Source organism: Coptis chinensis, chromosome 4 (genome assembly GCF_015680905.1).
Source record: "Coptis chinensis isolate HL-2020 chromosome 4, ASM1568090v1, whole genome shotgun sequence".
Taxonomy (NCBI): Eukaryota; Viridiplantae; Streptophyta; class Magnoliopsida; order Ranunculales; family Ranunculaceae; genus Coptis; species Coptis chinensis.
In genome coordinates this window covers 93,769,511-93,783,481 of record NC_141459.1, presented here as the reverse complement: position 1 = coordinate 93,783,481, position 13,971 = coordinate 93,769,511, and the positions used below count along the sequence as shown (strand labels likewise).

At 34.9% G+C, this 13,971-nt stretch overlaps 2 protein-coding genes, 1 long non-coding RNA gene and 1 pseudogene across 5 annotated transcripts in view; 1 reads left to right on the top strand and 3 right to left on the bottom strand.

Annotated features, from left to right (window-relative positions):
- Positions 1–769, bottom strand: part of LOC147505776 (uncharacterized) — a 34,357-nt gene extending 33,588 nt beyond the window's left edge. The window contains exon 1 of the transcript XR_015193469.1: positions 695–769. The gene's annotated coding sequence lies outside the window, so the exon portion shown is untranslated. The remainder of the gene's footprint in view (positions 1–694) is intronic.
- A 2,814-nt stretch (positions 770–3,583) lies between these two features.
- LOC147505775 (uncharacterized) lies at positions 3,584–4,192 on the bottom strand. The gene has a single exon (XM_086605627.1). It carries the CDS (start codon positions 4,190–4,192, stop codon positions 3,584–3,586), a length of 609 nt encoding a protein of 202 aa, XP_086461753.1.
- A 662-nt stretch (positions 4,193–4,854) lies between these two features.
- LOC147505773 (uncharacterized) lies at positions 4,855–11,595 on the bottom strand. Of its 2 annotated transcripts, none has more exons than XR_015193465.1 (9): positions 11,243–11,595; positions 9,949–10,056; positions 9,712–9,806; positions 8,419–8,514; positions 8,253–8,314; positions 6,317–6,369; positions 6,156–6,225; positions 5,906–5,935; positions 4,855–5,138 (listed from the first exon to the last, which is right to left on the bottom strand). It is a non-coding gene; the product is annotated as an uncharacterized LOC147505773 (long non-coding RNA). The 2 variants fall into 2 exon arrangements; XR_015193464.1 differs by having other exon boundaries at positions 9,918–10,056; positions 11,243–11,587.
- LOC147505774 (GDP-fucose transporter 1 pseudogene) lies at positions 10,051–11,544 on the top strand (annotated as a pseudogene). Its single transcript, XR_015193463.1, has one exon. The product of XR_015193463.1 is annotated as a GDP-fucose transporter 1 pseudogene (transcript).
- Positions 11,596–13,971: the final 2,376 nt, after the last annotated feature.

Genomic DNA, 13,971 nt, shown 5'->3' with positions numbered 1-13,971 from the left:
GCAGAGGAAGCAGAGATGGTGGCTGCTGAGATGGCACTAGGACTTGCGAAGCTTCATGGGTGGACTGTTGTGTACATAGAAGGGGACTGCTTAGAGGTCACTAAGGCTCTTAATGGCCAGACATGTTCTTGGAAGTCTGAGAGCTTGCGAGACTATGTAGTAAAGTTAAGCTCTAATTTTGCTTTCTGTAAGTTTAAGTGGATCAATAGGAGGTCTAATGGAGAGGCACATTTGCTTGCACAATGGGCTTTCCATAAGCCGCAAATGGATCAGCTTCCTCTTTGTATCCTGCAAGACAAGTTAATCCCTGTTTTGGTTTGATGGTATTAGTAATATATATGGTATTATCAAAAAAAAAAAAGTGCTACGCACTTATGCTGGGTAAACAAATGAGTAGATATAAAAGTGACTGTTAAAAAAATGAAGCCGGTAACACACCAACCCTAATTGCAAAACCATGCAAATCAATTTCTTTATTCGAATTAGAATAAAAAATATCATGATACAAATATAAAGACAAACATATAATACAAAAAAAAAAACATAAGATCAATATCATATCTAAAAGGAGTTAGTAAAAATATTACTAATTCAAAATACATGCACAAATCTGATCATTACCTTAATCCGATCGAACTAAAATTAGTAAATGAATCTTAATCAGTAAATAATTTTTTTTTTGTAGGTTGGTTACCTTCGAAATCTAAGAGAAAGGAATTTCGGAGAGAAGTGTCGAAAGCTTTTGAGATTCGTCAGTTTTGTAATGCAGAAATGAGGAACGCGAATGAAGTGTTGTGTCTTATATAGAGGACGAACGACACACGTTTTGCATGTGGTATAAAAAAGTGACCAAGAGTCACACTTTTTTTACTAGTATACTGCATTGCTGTGGGGGGTGAGCAGAGCATATCATTTCGTTAATTATAAATTATATTCTTTAATTTAATAATTAATTACAAAAATCTCACTGGTTAAATTAATTATTATTTAATTAAAAAATTTATCAGCACATATGGACTAAAATTAAACAAGAAAATAGTCCAGAGGACCAATTTGGGGAAAAAGTAACTCTAGAGGACACTGTTTTTTGTGAGCAACTCACAAGGACAAATTTTGGGGAAAAGTAACTCACAAACCCACTATTTCAAAATTAAGAACCCTAAAGGACAAAATAAGTTGGCCAGACCCTTTTATTTTTTTTTAAATGCTAGTTATACCCTTTCGTGAAAATAACTCTCAAGGACAAATGGCCCAGATTTAAAATAAATATTTTTCGATTTTACCCTTTCTGTCATTTTACTATGAATAATGAGTGTTCATACCTTCTGCTGGTGTATGAACAATGATTGTTCATATCCAAATAGGTGAATGTCCCTTATATAATATATTGATGTATGAACATTGAATGTTCATACCCAAACCCAAGGACTATGAACATCGAATGTTCATACCCAATCAATATTCATACCCAAGGACTATGAACATTGAATGTTTATGTATGAATATTCAATGTTTATGTATGAATATTGAATGTTCATACCCAAAGGACTATGAACATTGAATGTTCATACCCAATTAATGTTCATACCCAAAGGACTATGAACATCGAATGTACATACCCAAGGACTATAAAAATCGAATGTTCATACCCAAAGGACTATGAACATTGAATGTTCATGTATGAAATTCAATGTTCATACCCAATGACTATGAACATTGAATGTTTATACTAAATACACCGGGTCGTTTCGTTTGGGCCGGGCCGTTAATTATTTCTCATTAGGGGTATACTTGACATTATACCCAATGACTATGAACATTGAATGTTCATACCCAAGGACTATGAACATTCAATGTTCATACTAAATACACCGGGTCGTTTTGTCTGGGCCGGGCCGTTAATTATTTCGCGTTAGGAGTATACTTGACATTTCATCTACCCGATCCATTTTTTATTTCGCGTCAAGGGTATACTTGACCTTTCATCTACTTGGTCCTTGTGAGTTACGAAAAAAAAGGTGTCCTTGAGAGTTACTTTTTCAACAGTTTTGTTCTTGAGAGTCATTCCCTGAAAATTAAATGACTTTGAAAAAAATTCAAAATTTTCAGATAAAAAATTAGGCAAACCACGTAAATCATATATGTTCAATTAAAAAATTGAAATACTATGTTCTAAAAAGATTGAATTACTATGTTCTATTAAAATTAGCCCAACCATGTAACCCTATTACTCAAACGCTTTGAAGTTAGAAAAACAATCATAAGTCTAGAGTGCCACTTTGGCATAATTAAACCCAGCTCTACATAATGAGAGAATTTTTATTTTATCATGTCCCAAATTCCTTTTGCCAATTAAACCCAACTCTACATAATGAGAAATTTTTATTTTATCATGTCCCAAATCCCTTTAACAGTCTCAGCAATTACTAATGTGGTTATTGTACTGATAGTCTAGTATGCAATTTTGTGGCTATAAATTTAATATTTTTTTATCCGTAAATGAAAAAATTCAATTGGATTTCACATCATTACTTCTCTGTTTATTTTTTCTAGACTATGTCATGAATAATCTATAATACCCGATTCTTTTCAAAATATTCTATTTTTTTGACATAGTTTCCAAACTATGTTAGAACAATATACTTAAAAGTTCGACCTATTAAATTGTCACACGATAACACAAATTTAAGAATGCAAAAAAACATATTAATTAACAAAATAAGTCTAATGTACGTAATTGTAACAACAACCAAACATCGCATGACATTACTAAAACTAAAATCAAATTAGTTGTACATCAACCTTGTTTTTTCCCCATTTATATATATATTTTTTTATAGTCTCCTCTGTAAATCATATCTCCACATCATACCTGCTTTCGACTTTTATAAAACAATCCAAAAACAAAAATACATAACAATTTACATCCTATAAGTTCAAAAACATAATACATATAACATACAAAATACGCGTAAGACTATACAGATTGTTTCATTACAGAGCTCTCACTATGCAGTTGCACCTAAACATATGGTGCAGATTTACACTAGTAATCAAGCTTAAAGAAGATGGCGGGTGGAGGTGAATCAAAGTCCAGTAGGAATAGACGAGATACATTAGCAAGTGTCAAAAATGTTCTTCATGGTTGGTATTTGTCGAGTCCTTACATTAGGAAATAAAAAAAGGATAATAAAAAACATTAGAAAACACATTAGTAAGTGTCAAACTATGGAAAACCAATATGTGCGACCTCCTACTTAAGATTCAATTATGATATTATAAGAAACATATTTTGTCTAACTTTAGAGATGTTTAAAGGTACATATAGATGAATCAACTATAAGATGCAATCACGAATTAACATACCGAGAATATAAACAAAATCTCAAGATAAGTGTAGTTTCAACTAATGCTTGTAGTGGACATGTGAAACAAACGGCTCTCCTCTTGTAATCAGCCTTTAAGACCAGCACATCTTCCAATTCTTTGCAGTTTATCTAAAGTGAACATAGGGCTAAATGCTAGATCACACAACTTTCTAGTACGTGACAAAATAACAAATATCAAACTGAGGCTTTCTATTTCACCAATATCTACCACAGTCCACAGTCTGATCAAAAGTGAGCCCTTGGCTTTTATAACTTGTTATAGCCCAACACAAAACTAGAGGAATCTGAGTTCTTTGGCATGAAGTATAATTTGTCTTCCAATGAGTTGTTTGTGGAGCAATTGGTATTATATTGGAATCTGGATGGAACTTAGGACCATGGTAGTTATCAAAGTCAACCATGACTGCAAGAGGAATATCTTCTGGTGATTTGCAACCATTTGCATAGACAATATCCATAATAATGCCCATTGCACCATTAACCAGACCATTATGTGTGGCAATGTTTGATTGAAGCATAACACGTGCACCAACTGATAAACACAAAACTTTTTCCAAGCCTTTCGCATCATCAGACAAAGCCCTAGAAGCAGTATCACAATTATTTTTTGATACAATTCGAGCAAAAGGTTTTCCAAGCTCAATTAGTCGATTAAGATTGTAATCATGTGCAGCTTGCTTGGTCGGAAATAGATGCAAAGCATATTTGAAGGTGTTAATTTCTTCCGCACTGAGTGAGGAAAAGTCTCTAGTCAGAAATAATTTCCAGACATCGATTGTGGATGTTCCATCACTGAGTCTCATCAATACTTCCCGGAACAATGCTTGCCTATACCCTGCTTGTTGAAAAGCTCATATACCACTGTTATTTACAGTGGTAAAAAGCCTTTAGCCACTGTTTTCATACCGTGGTAACAACCACCGTGACAAATACTTCTAACAAAACCGTGGGAAAAAGTACCTCTTATATACCACGGTTTTGAGTAAAACAGTGGTATTAGGATTTACAAACCGTGGTTAATAGTCCGAAAAGTTTGCTCTTATATTTACAAGTCGTGGGAAACAGTGATGATATATACGACGGTTGGATACAAACCGTGGGTTATATAAACTGATTATACCTCGGTTCTTATCAAACCGTGGTGTATAGTCATTACAAACCGTGGGTTATATAAACTGCTTATACCTCGGTTCTTATACCTGGGTTAATTTTTTTTTTTTTTTTTTTTTTTTTTTTTTTTTTTTTTTTTTTTTTTTTTTTAAACCCCTAATTATTTGATTCTAATCATATTCATTTAACCTGTAACCTTGCCATTTTCACCATATATATCCACACTGGATTTAAAAACACATTACTCAGATAAACAATTCATAATGCAACACAAACAAAAGAAATAAATTTACACATCCAACACAAAGACATTGAATTGCTAAAAGAATTTTGAACTTTTTTGAGTCATCAATAATGAAAGAAACATCCAAATTTACTTGTTATATCAAAATAATAATGACCTAACTTGTTGCATCAATAAAAAAAACAATCTATTTGTTCTATCTAAAATATTAAAAAAAAATGGTGAGACCAAACACCACACCTTAACTGGAAAGGGTCAAAACTTAGCTAAAAACCTAGCTAAGACTCGATGCTTGGCTCGAACGCTCCATTATGCTGGATGAATCTAAGAATTTCAAGTCGAACAACATCAAGTTCCTCTTGTGTGTATGTATCTTTGAGGGATAGATTTGTCATCTGCATGATCAAAGATAAAAAAAGTATATAATAACTAAATAATGAAGAGTAACACAAAATAGAGATAATAAACCAACTATGCGTAGGACCAAAGTCTAAAATACCCTAAAAAAAATTATCTAAACAAGCTTCCATTATTTCCGTCGTCATAAACTTCGTTACATAATACCCACTCTGTATCACCAGGTTGGTACGTGCCCTATGTACTGACAAATAATGTAATGAAAAATAATGCAACTACCCCCCCAATATGCAACCTTGCACTAGTACTTCGCAATAGTCTACTCCATCTCAAGGTTGAAATGTATAAAGAAATATATTGTCCTATTTGGACTAAAATACAATGTCTGTAGTGCTTGGCATGGGTCACTAATACCTTTATAAAGGGAACATGTATATGGGGGAGAGAGAGAGAGCACTTCGTTTGCGCAACCATCTATCCCATTTAATAAGTCCAATTAAGATATACATACAAGTGAATTAGTGAACCTTAGTTTAAACGCAAATGTAGTACAACTGATTGTCCACATATACAAAACATGATCCCATCAAAGGTCATAACTGAAAAGTAGGAACGAAACAACTAAGGTGTAGTCGCTTATCAATCTTAAGGAGCTCTAAGTAACCATGCCCAGTACAAACCTCACCTTCAGTACATAATGGCCATATAGAATGTTTTTTTATGAAATTTCTCAAATATATATGCAAGAGAAAAGAAAACAAGTAATAAAAAAAACAACACTTGTCAAATATGATGGGGAACTTACTTGTAAAGGCACTTGTAAATTGTGGAAGTGCTGAAAAATGAAAACACAAAGAAAATGAATATCTCCTTGGTACAAAAAAACTGAACTAGAAATACCACCATAAATCAGGGAACTAACACACTACCAATGACCAATCATCTATGAGTTAAATACTTAAGCGACTGAAGTAGTTATAAGCTTCTAGCAAAGTCTTGGTCTTTGATTGGGTAAGAATTATGAGCAACACTAGGACATGTATATATAAACTAACCTTTATGATGTAGGTTATTCAACATCTGACAACTGAAAGAGTATGCTCCAGTGAGTTGAACTTGAGCCACCTGAAAAACATACCAACCTAATGCAACATTAGTTTAAACAAAATAAAGTAAATAGGTCACCAAAATAGAAGTAAACAATAATTTACCATACCATTTTGTCCACATCCAAATGTTCACGAACAACCAACAAAGCTGCCGACAAAGCTGCCAACAAAAGAAATTAAAATACAAACGTATTCCTAAACAATATAAATCAGCCAAAGTTATTAGTCCTAAGTGAGCAAGGTTTGTTACAAACTGTAGCGCCCCGGTTTTTCAAACAATTGAATATTCAGGTAAAATAGCTCAATCTGAATATTCAACAATCTAATAAACCAAGACGTGAGCGGATTTGATTCACACGAGTCCAAACTATAACTAAAATATAAAACCCCCTCTGAACATGGCGTTCTAAAAAAATAAAAATTAAGTGAGTCTCCTCTCGTATTTCTAACCTTTCATAAATCTACAACCTGTCCTAACCTGAAAATTAAATAATACACTTCCATTTATTATATTAAAACCTCAACCATAAAACCCAACTACTAAAGATATTGATTCGTGGCACCGGCTACTTAACCATCTCGACAAATGCCGGTTAAATCAAGTAGGCTGCAAGCCGAAACAAATCTCATACCCGGATCGGTCTTTCCTAATTGGCTAATCCATGTCATAGTTTCTAACTAATGGATGCATCCTAATATGGATTCATTATTAAAGACAATAAAGAAATACTAAATTATTACAAAACAACTTAAATGAATAAATTTATAAACAAGAAAGAGCTAAAAGAACCGCCTTAGCCAATCCGAGTGCGCTTCACGTTAAATTGTTCTTAATTTACCCGTACGCCTTTTCTTGTCTTATGGGAGCACTTGTGAAGATACTCCAACGCTTAGCGTTGGATACGTAGTCAATATATAACAATCCACTTGAAATGAAATTGAAACAAAAGACGAGGTTAACACATACCTTTAGCTTCTTAATACCACTTACCGTTTCCTTATTAAATCCTCGTAAGTGCATTGATTAACATACTCTCAAGAAAAACATTAGCATTCAATATAATTCATACTCACAAGATTTCTATCATGCTTAACACGTAGGCAAATGAATTGTACTAGAATTAACTAGAAATAAAATAACTTGAACAACCGATTTTCTTACTACAAGGGGTGAGGGTTTTCCTATGGAAGCGGCTGAGCCGGGTGGCTGCCTACGTACCCATTTAGGGATCAAGCCAATCGTAGTTCCCCTATTCGGGTAGGGATCTATGGGGATGGATTAAGCCGTTTCCGATGAGGAAGGCAGTATAGGTTCCTCACTCTCGTTCTAACTATGTAACGTTCCCTCACCGATTCTCAACCTTGAATCGGTATTCTACCTAGTATGTCACTTCACTTCTACTTATTCGAGATTTTTCTCGAATTCTCGAGTAAACGTACCATATATATATATTATTATTCAACCTAGACAAAAGAAGTATTTAGCGCAAGAGAACCTATGATAATGGCATGTCATTAATATACTTATCTCACTACTATTCTAACAACCAATTAATTACGCGGGAAATAAAACAATAAGTTAATAAAATAGGCATGGATATATTAAAGCTCATTGCGGCTTGTGGTAGCCCGACGAAAGCCTGCAGTGACCTAACATGGCATGTAGCGGCCCGACAAATGGCTTGGTGATAGACTCCTTGTGCCTATTGCGGCCTTTCTGAGCACAACACTCAATTCAGATATCAAAAACAGTTAGATTCTTATATCAACGACTCATTGTATATTTAGAACATACAACTTTTTACCTTCAAACATAACTAGTTATTCATTACCATTTCATACATTGATCACACTAGTTATTTTGTTCTACTACTTCGCATAATAGTGTATTTAAATAATGTAGCTCCAACCCTCGAGTTGAAGAGGCTATCCTTAGCATTCCTCGTATAATGAGCTGATTAGAAGGGACAGGTTTTAGATTGATCACATTTAAACATTGAGTGATTGAGATAATATTAAACAGTACGAAAATCCAAGGACTACCTGCTAGTATGCTACCATTTTGTTCATAGACCCTGCTTCTTCCCCCCTAGCATGGCTTGTATCTGCACATGGAACAAAAATCGAATATGGCTTAAGGTCTTAAAGGCTTTTAAGCTTAACGTTATATATAAAATAATATAAAGGAGATTGAAGAAAAATAATAAACCTTGCCATGAGTATTTCTCCCCTCCGTTATTATTACAGATGAGATGAAATCTCTTTTACGTATGCTACCCTCAATAGTGTCATTGACATTTTGGTCCTGAACAAAAAAAAAAAGGGGGGTGGGGTCACGTAAGTTTTTTACCAGAGAAGCTAAGGAAATATAAGGAAGGTTAGAAATAGCGGCAAAGCGACATCAAGTTCATCCGTGAATTGCAAAGACGAGAACCATTGGCTTTCGGCGTCCGCGACTCTAATAAATCGACAAAGTCTCCTACCGAATTTAACATAAGTTATATATATAAATGGAGAGAAAGAGGGGATGAGAAGAAATACCAATTTGAAGCGAAGTCTATCGACCGCAAAGGTAGAAGTGGTGAGGCCCGATTGAAAACATATTATTGGTCGATAAATAAAGAGAAAAATAGTATGTGAAAAATATGTAACATTTTTTTTAGTCGTACCAAGTCAAGTGTGTCATGAGAAGTAAAGAGAAATAGAATAATGCGAAAGCTCCATGTATGTGAACATTTCCATTTTCAAAGACGAGATGCAACATATATTTTGCATAGTTGGAGGCTTGGGGCGGTGTCAATCTGAGAACATGGCCATAGGGTCTAGAGTGCTCAAAAGAGAATTTTTACCGTATCCCTACGCCCCCAGAAGAGAATCAAATCAAAAGTACCACTACTCAAATTAATATATCATCATTGGGCAAAACTATGATGACTCACTTCCAAACAACAGGGGGTGCTGGTTGGGTTGGACGTTGGGGTCTAAAAAAAGTCCAATCCATTTTCGGTGGGAAAAAAGCAGCTCATTTATTATTATCTTGTTTTCTCCTCAGTCCTCACTAACAAAAATACAACCATTCCCAGTAGGGCGCTACTCAATCAATTATTCAATTCAACATAATCTTGTTATTATTAATTGTTGAACCAATCCACTCTCAAATCTTAAAATGGGAGACAGTGTCCAACTGATTCAATCAGTATTCATAGGTATCCTCTTTTCATTCATTGCCTTTATACCTCTGTACAGCCCCACCTCCATAGATAAGTACTGTGGATTTGTTTTCAACCGCCTCCCACTATTAATGATTGTAGAAAGGTTAGTTTAGAGTCGGCAAAAAGCTGAACTAATATTGGTGAAAAGATTTAGATACATGTTTAAAAATAGAGGGATGAATAGATGATCAATGAGTGACCAAGTCCCCCATGGTGAAATACAAACATTATTATTCTACTATTCTTCCATACGGAAAGATATAAGATCAATAAAATAAGGTGGCATTTACCTTTTCCTTTATGTCCAAGAACACCTCTCCAACTTCAACAAAACCCGATGTCTCTTCTGTGGCTCTGATCTGGAGTGGTGAAAACCTACGGGAGTCTGTATCAACCAAAGAAACTAAGTAGATGTTATCCTATGAAAAAAGATAGCAAAAAGAAACTTGTTCCAACACCACAACAAAATATATAAACAAGGAGCACTTTTTCTCACTAATCAAACGGTGTATGTTCAGCAGTTTCACCCAATAACGGATATCAAGATGGTATCCAAAGGTTGATGCTTCATGCTTTGCATTTCCACCCTTCAAGTCGACACATCTCACCCGTGGGATGAATCGTATTAATTTCCCCTGCAAATAAAAAAGTGCAAAATAGCATAAATGATTCATTCATAATAAAACCTTTCTCTCTTTCTCCCTCTGTTCACTTCAATCTCAAATCTCAATTCTACAAACATTCCCCCCAATTTTCTAGGGTTCCCTCACATTTCCTCTCAATGCCTTCAATCCAAATAGATGCATCAAAACAATACTACGCAACAAGTAGTCTAGTCCTCGGCTACGCCCTCTGCTCAAGCCTACTTTCCGTAATCAACAAATATGCCATCACAAAATTCAATTTCCCAGGCCTATTAACTGCCCTCCAATACTTAACATCAGCATTAGGTGTCAACATTCTAGGCAAACTAGGCTTCTTATATCACGACCCATTCACTTTCGAAACTGCCAAGAAATTCCTACCTGCTGCCACTGTTTTCTACCTGGCTATATTCACTAACACTAATCTACTCTGTCACGCCAATGTCGATACATTTATTGTGTTAAGATCATTGACACCACTTTTAGTTGCTATTGCTGATACTGCCTTCCGAAAATAGCCCTGTCCATCTGAGTTGACGTTTGGTAGTTTGGTTATTATTTTGGGTGGTGCTATTGGTTATGTTGTTACTGATTATGGGTTTACGTTGACGGCGTATTCTTGGGCTATTATGTATTTGGATTCTCTTTCCAGTAACAGGATCGAGTGCTAGCCTTCTATAGGCTGCCAACTTATAACAAATGGAATGCAACCGAAAACCTTCAAATCCAAATGAGCTCGAACGAATAATCCAAACTAAAACAAACATCTTGCAACACTTTAGAGTTTAGACATCCCACAGTCAAATTGAGCATACAGTCAAACATTTAATCCAAATACACAAACTTATCAACGTACTTGAACCTTGATTAAACAAAAACTAGTAAATCTAAATCCAAGGGGTTAACAATATAATAAAAAATCCAAAAATCATAAGTTCAACAACATCAATAACATACCAAAATCTAACTCCAATTCCAAACACCCAAATTGAAAATTCAATCGCATAGATACACACAGAATCAAATGAAATTGATAAATTAAACCTCACAATCCTTTTCGGCAAAGAGGATTTTGAAGATGATTAAACAAATTGGTTGTCATTAGTTGCAAGAGATAGAAAATAAAGGGAAACATGTTGTTGCAAAAGAGCCAAAGAGAGAAGTAAGAGGAAGAAACCTTTTTACTTTATGAATTTGTTGGTCTGATGAGATCGCCAGAAACATTTTTTGTTTTTATGGTTTTTCCCACTTGATTCAAAAGCCTCGATCTGCAACATCCTCACAGTAGAGATAACTTTACGCATTACATCACTGTGAATTGCAACATCTCTCAAATCGTGAACCCTGGTGGCAGAAATTACGGAGAGATAGAAGTGGAACAGGGAGTTCTAGTGCGAGTCTTCCTTTTTTTCCTTTGTTTTTTTTTGTTCAGAAATCGCTTTATCCACGGTAGCTGTAATTTTGCCAAAAATATAAACCACTGTTTTCACAGAAACAGTTGGGTATATGAATACAACAAAAAATATTAGGTTGTATTTGATAGTACCGTGGTATATGGAGTATTATATACCACTGTTTCACAAAATCAGTGGTATTTGTTTGTTCCAAAACTAGGAAAGTGTTTTGTACCGTGGGAAATGAGTATAAACCACTGTTATTATGGGAACAGTGGTATATACCAAATAACATACCGTGGCTAATGTGTATTTATGTAGTAGTGGATAACCGAACACATTTATCAAAAAAAGAGTACATAAGTCCACCATATAGTTGCTGAGGATTCCCACCTCCTTTATACAATGCCATATCGCATACAGGAGGTAACTGACGCATATCACCAACAACGGGAATAAAGATATTACCAAATGGCTCGTTAGGCCCAAAAATATCTCGACAACGACGGTCAATATTCGCAAGCATAGATGTTCCGAACATACTATATTCATCAATAATGATGAGTTTGGTGTCTTTAAAGTCCTTTTGCATACGCTGACATTGATCACCTTCAAAAGATTTAAATTTTTTTGAAACATTTCATTCATATCTTTGTTCAGTTCTGATGGAAAGTTCATGGTGTATGGTTGCACATCCAATATTAAAAGCAGCAACTCTAGTTAGAGCCATGACACATACTGCTTTGGCTGATCTAAAAAATCTAGTAATTGAATGCACAATTGCATTTATGAGAGTGGACTTCCCCGTGCCTGCACCACCACAAACTATCATACGAATGCACCCTCGACATTCTAGTGCTTGAATAACCATATCATGTGCCACTCTTTGTTTAGGAGACAGTTCATCAAGGGTTACAATAAGAGGTTCAATGTTAACTTCTTCTCCACTGCACAAAGTATGCACACATTTTCTTTCACTCTCCATGTTTGGATATCGATATAAACCTTCAGCTCAATTGTGTGAAGTATCAAAGTCTCGCCTTCCTAATTCGACATTCTCCCGAGGGACAAACAAGGGCCCCATTGTTGCTGCCATCATCCATTCATTTCAAAATAGGTCTTCCATATCATTCTCTATCTCAATATCATCTTTGAATTCTTCATCAACAGGTTCAGGAAAAATTATTGATTGGTGTTTTCTGAAGCCCAAGTCAATGTACCTTTCTGACCATAGTATGAAATCTCCTTTTGCTTCTTCCATACTCTAAAAATGGTGATAAGTCAAGACTTGTTGACGACAAAATGATTCCCATTTTTTAGTGTTTGGTTGGATGTCACCATCCAGTTGTGGAACCAAACACACAATTGCACTAGCTCGAAAAGTGTGCCAACTCTTCCGATCAAAGTAGTGTCTTTTCACCATATCGAGGAGGGATGTATTTTCATAGCAAGGAGGTCACTGCATACATCTTCCTACAAAGCTTGGATATGTTCCAACAATCTCTTCATCGTCGTTCCTTCTTCTACGACATAAAGTTGATGCTAACATGTTCTTTTCACTTACATTTAAAAGGACAAACTTCCTTAATTGATAATCATACCAATGGGTACCCCATTAACAAATGACTTACTTCTTGGGCAGAAATATCTCTTCTGGATACACTTTTCATAAGCAATCGCTTGAAAGTAGATTTTGCATTCTGCCATGGACGACGAAGATCTTCAACAATTTCTCGTAAAGTTTCTGTGAAACTTTTTGATGCAGGCTCAGATTTTGAAGCATACTTAGCAATGTAATTTACTACAGACTGCACTGAAAGGACGGGCGACCAATAAATGTTTGCACGCCATATCTGTAGAATTTTTCTATTATGGGAGAAGACTAACTCATTGATAAACGTACGTAAAACAATAGTTTTACCTATGCATAAGTAACGAGACTCAACGCAAGTAAAACTAAAACTATTTTCGATTCTAATTATCAAAGTTTTCTACTCTCGAATGCTATTGCACTAAGTGGAGTAGAGAATTTGTTCCACTCCTAGTTCTTTAGAATTAGTGTTTACTAAGATTATCAGTTTATCCAAAGTCAATGAGAGTAATACGGGAAATTATACTACGGTGGAAATTATACTAACAAGATACGAATAACGAAATGACGGAATTCAAATACTAAAGTTTGAATCTAGATAAAGAATTAGGGGAATTTGATTCCACCTTGAATCCAACTTAATAAACTAGCATATATTGTTGTAATCCAATTTTTACGTTCTTACGATAAGAATTAGTTGTTCTAATCCCTAATCATTCATGACAATCTCTACCAAATAATAACTAGCATGTGAGAAAGTTCAACCCATTCTCATGGCGAATCAACTATCTTCTAGAGTGGAATAGAATCTTACAACCATTTTTACACTACTCAATCAAGTTTTCATCAACGCTTTCTCAAACCCCTCTAATGGAGGTTTAGACTAGAGTCATTAAACTATCATGACTATACGAAATTACA

What these genes read in the sequence shown, in the direction of transcription:
- LOC147505775 (XM_086605627.1), bottom strand. Translation starts at nt 4,192, where the DNA reads ATGAGACTCAGTGATGGAACATCCACAATCGATGTCTGGAAATTATTT.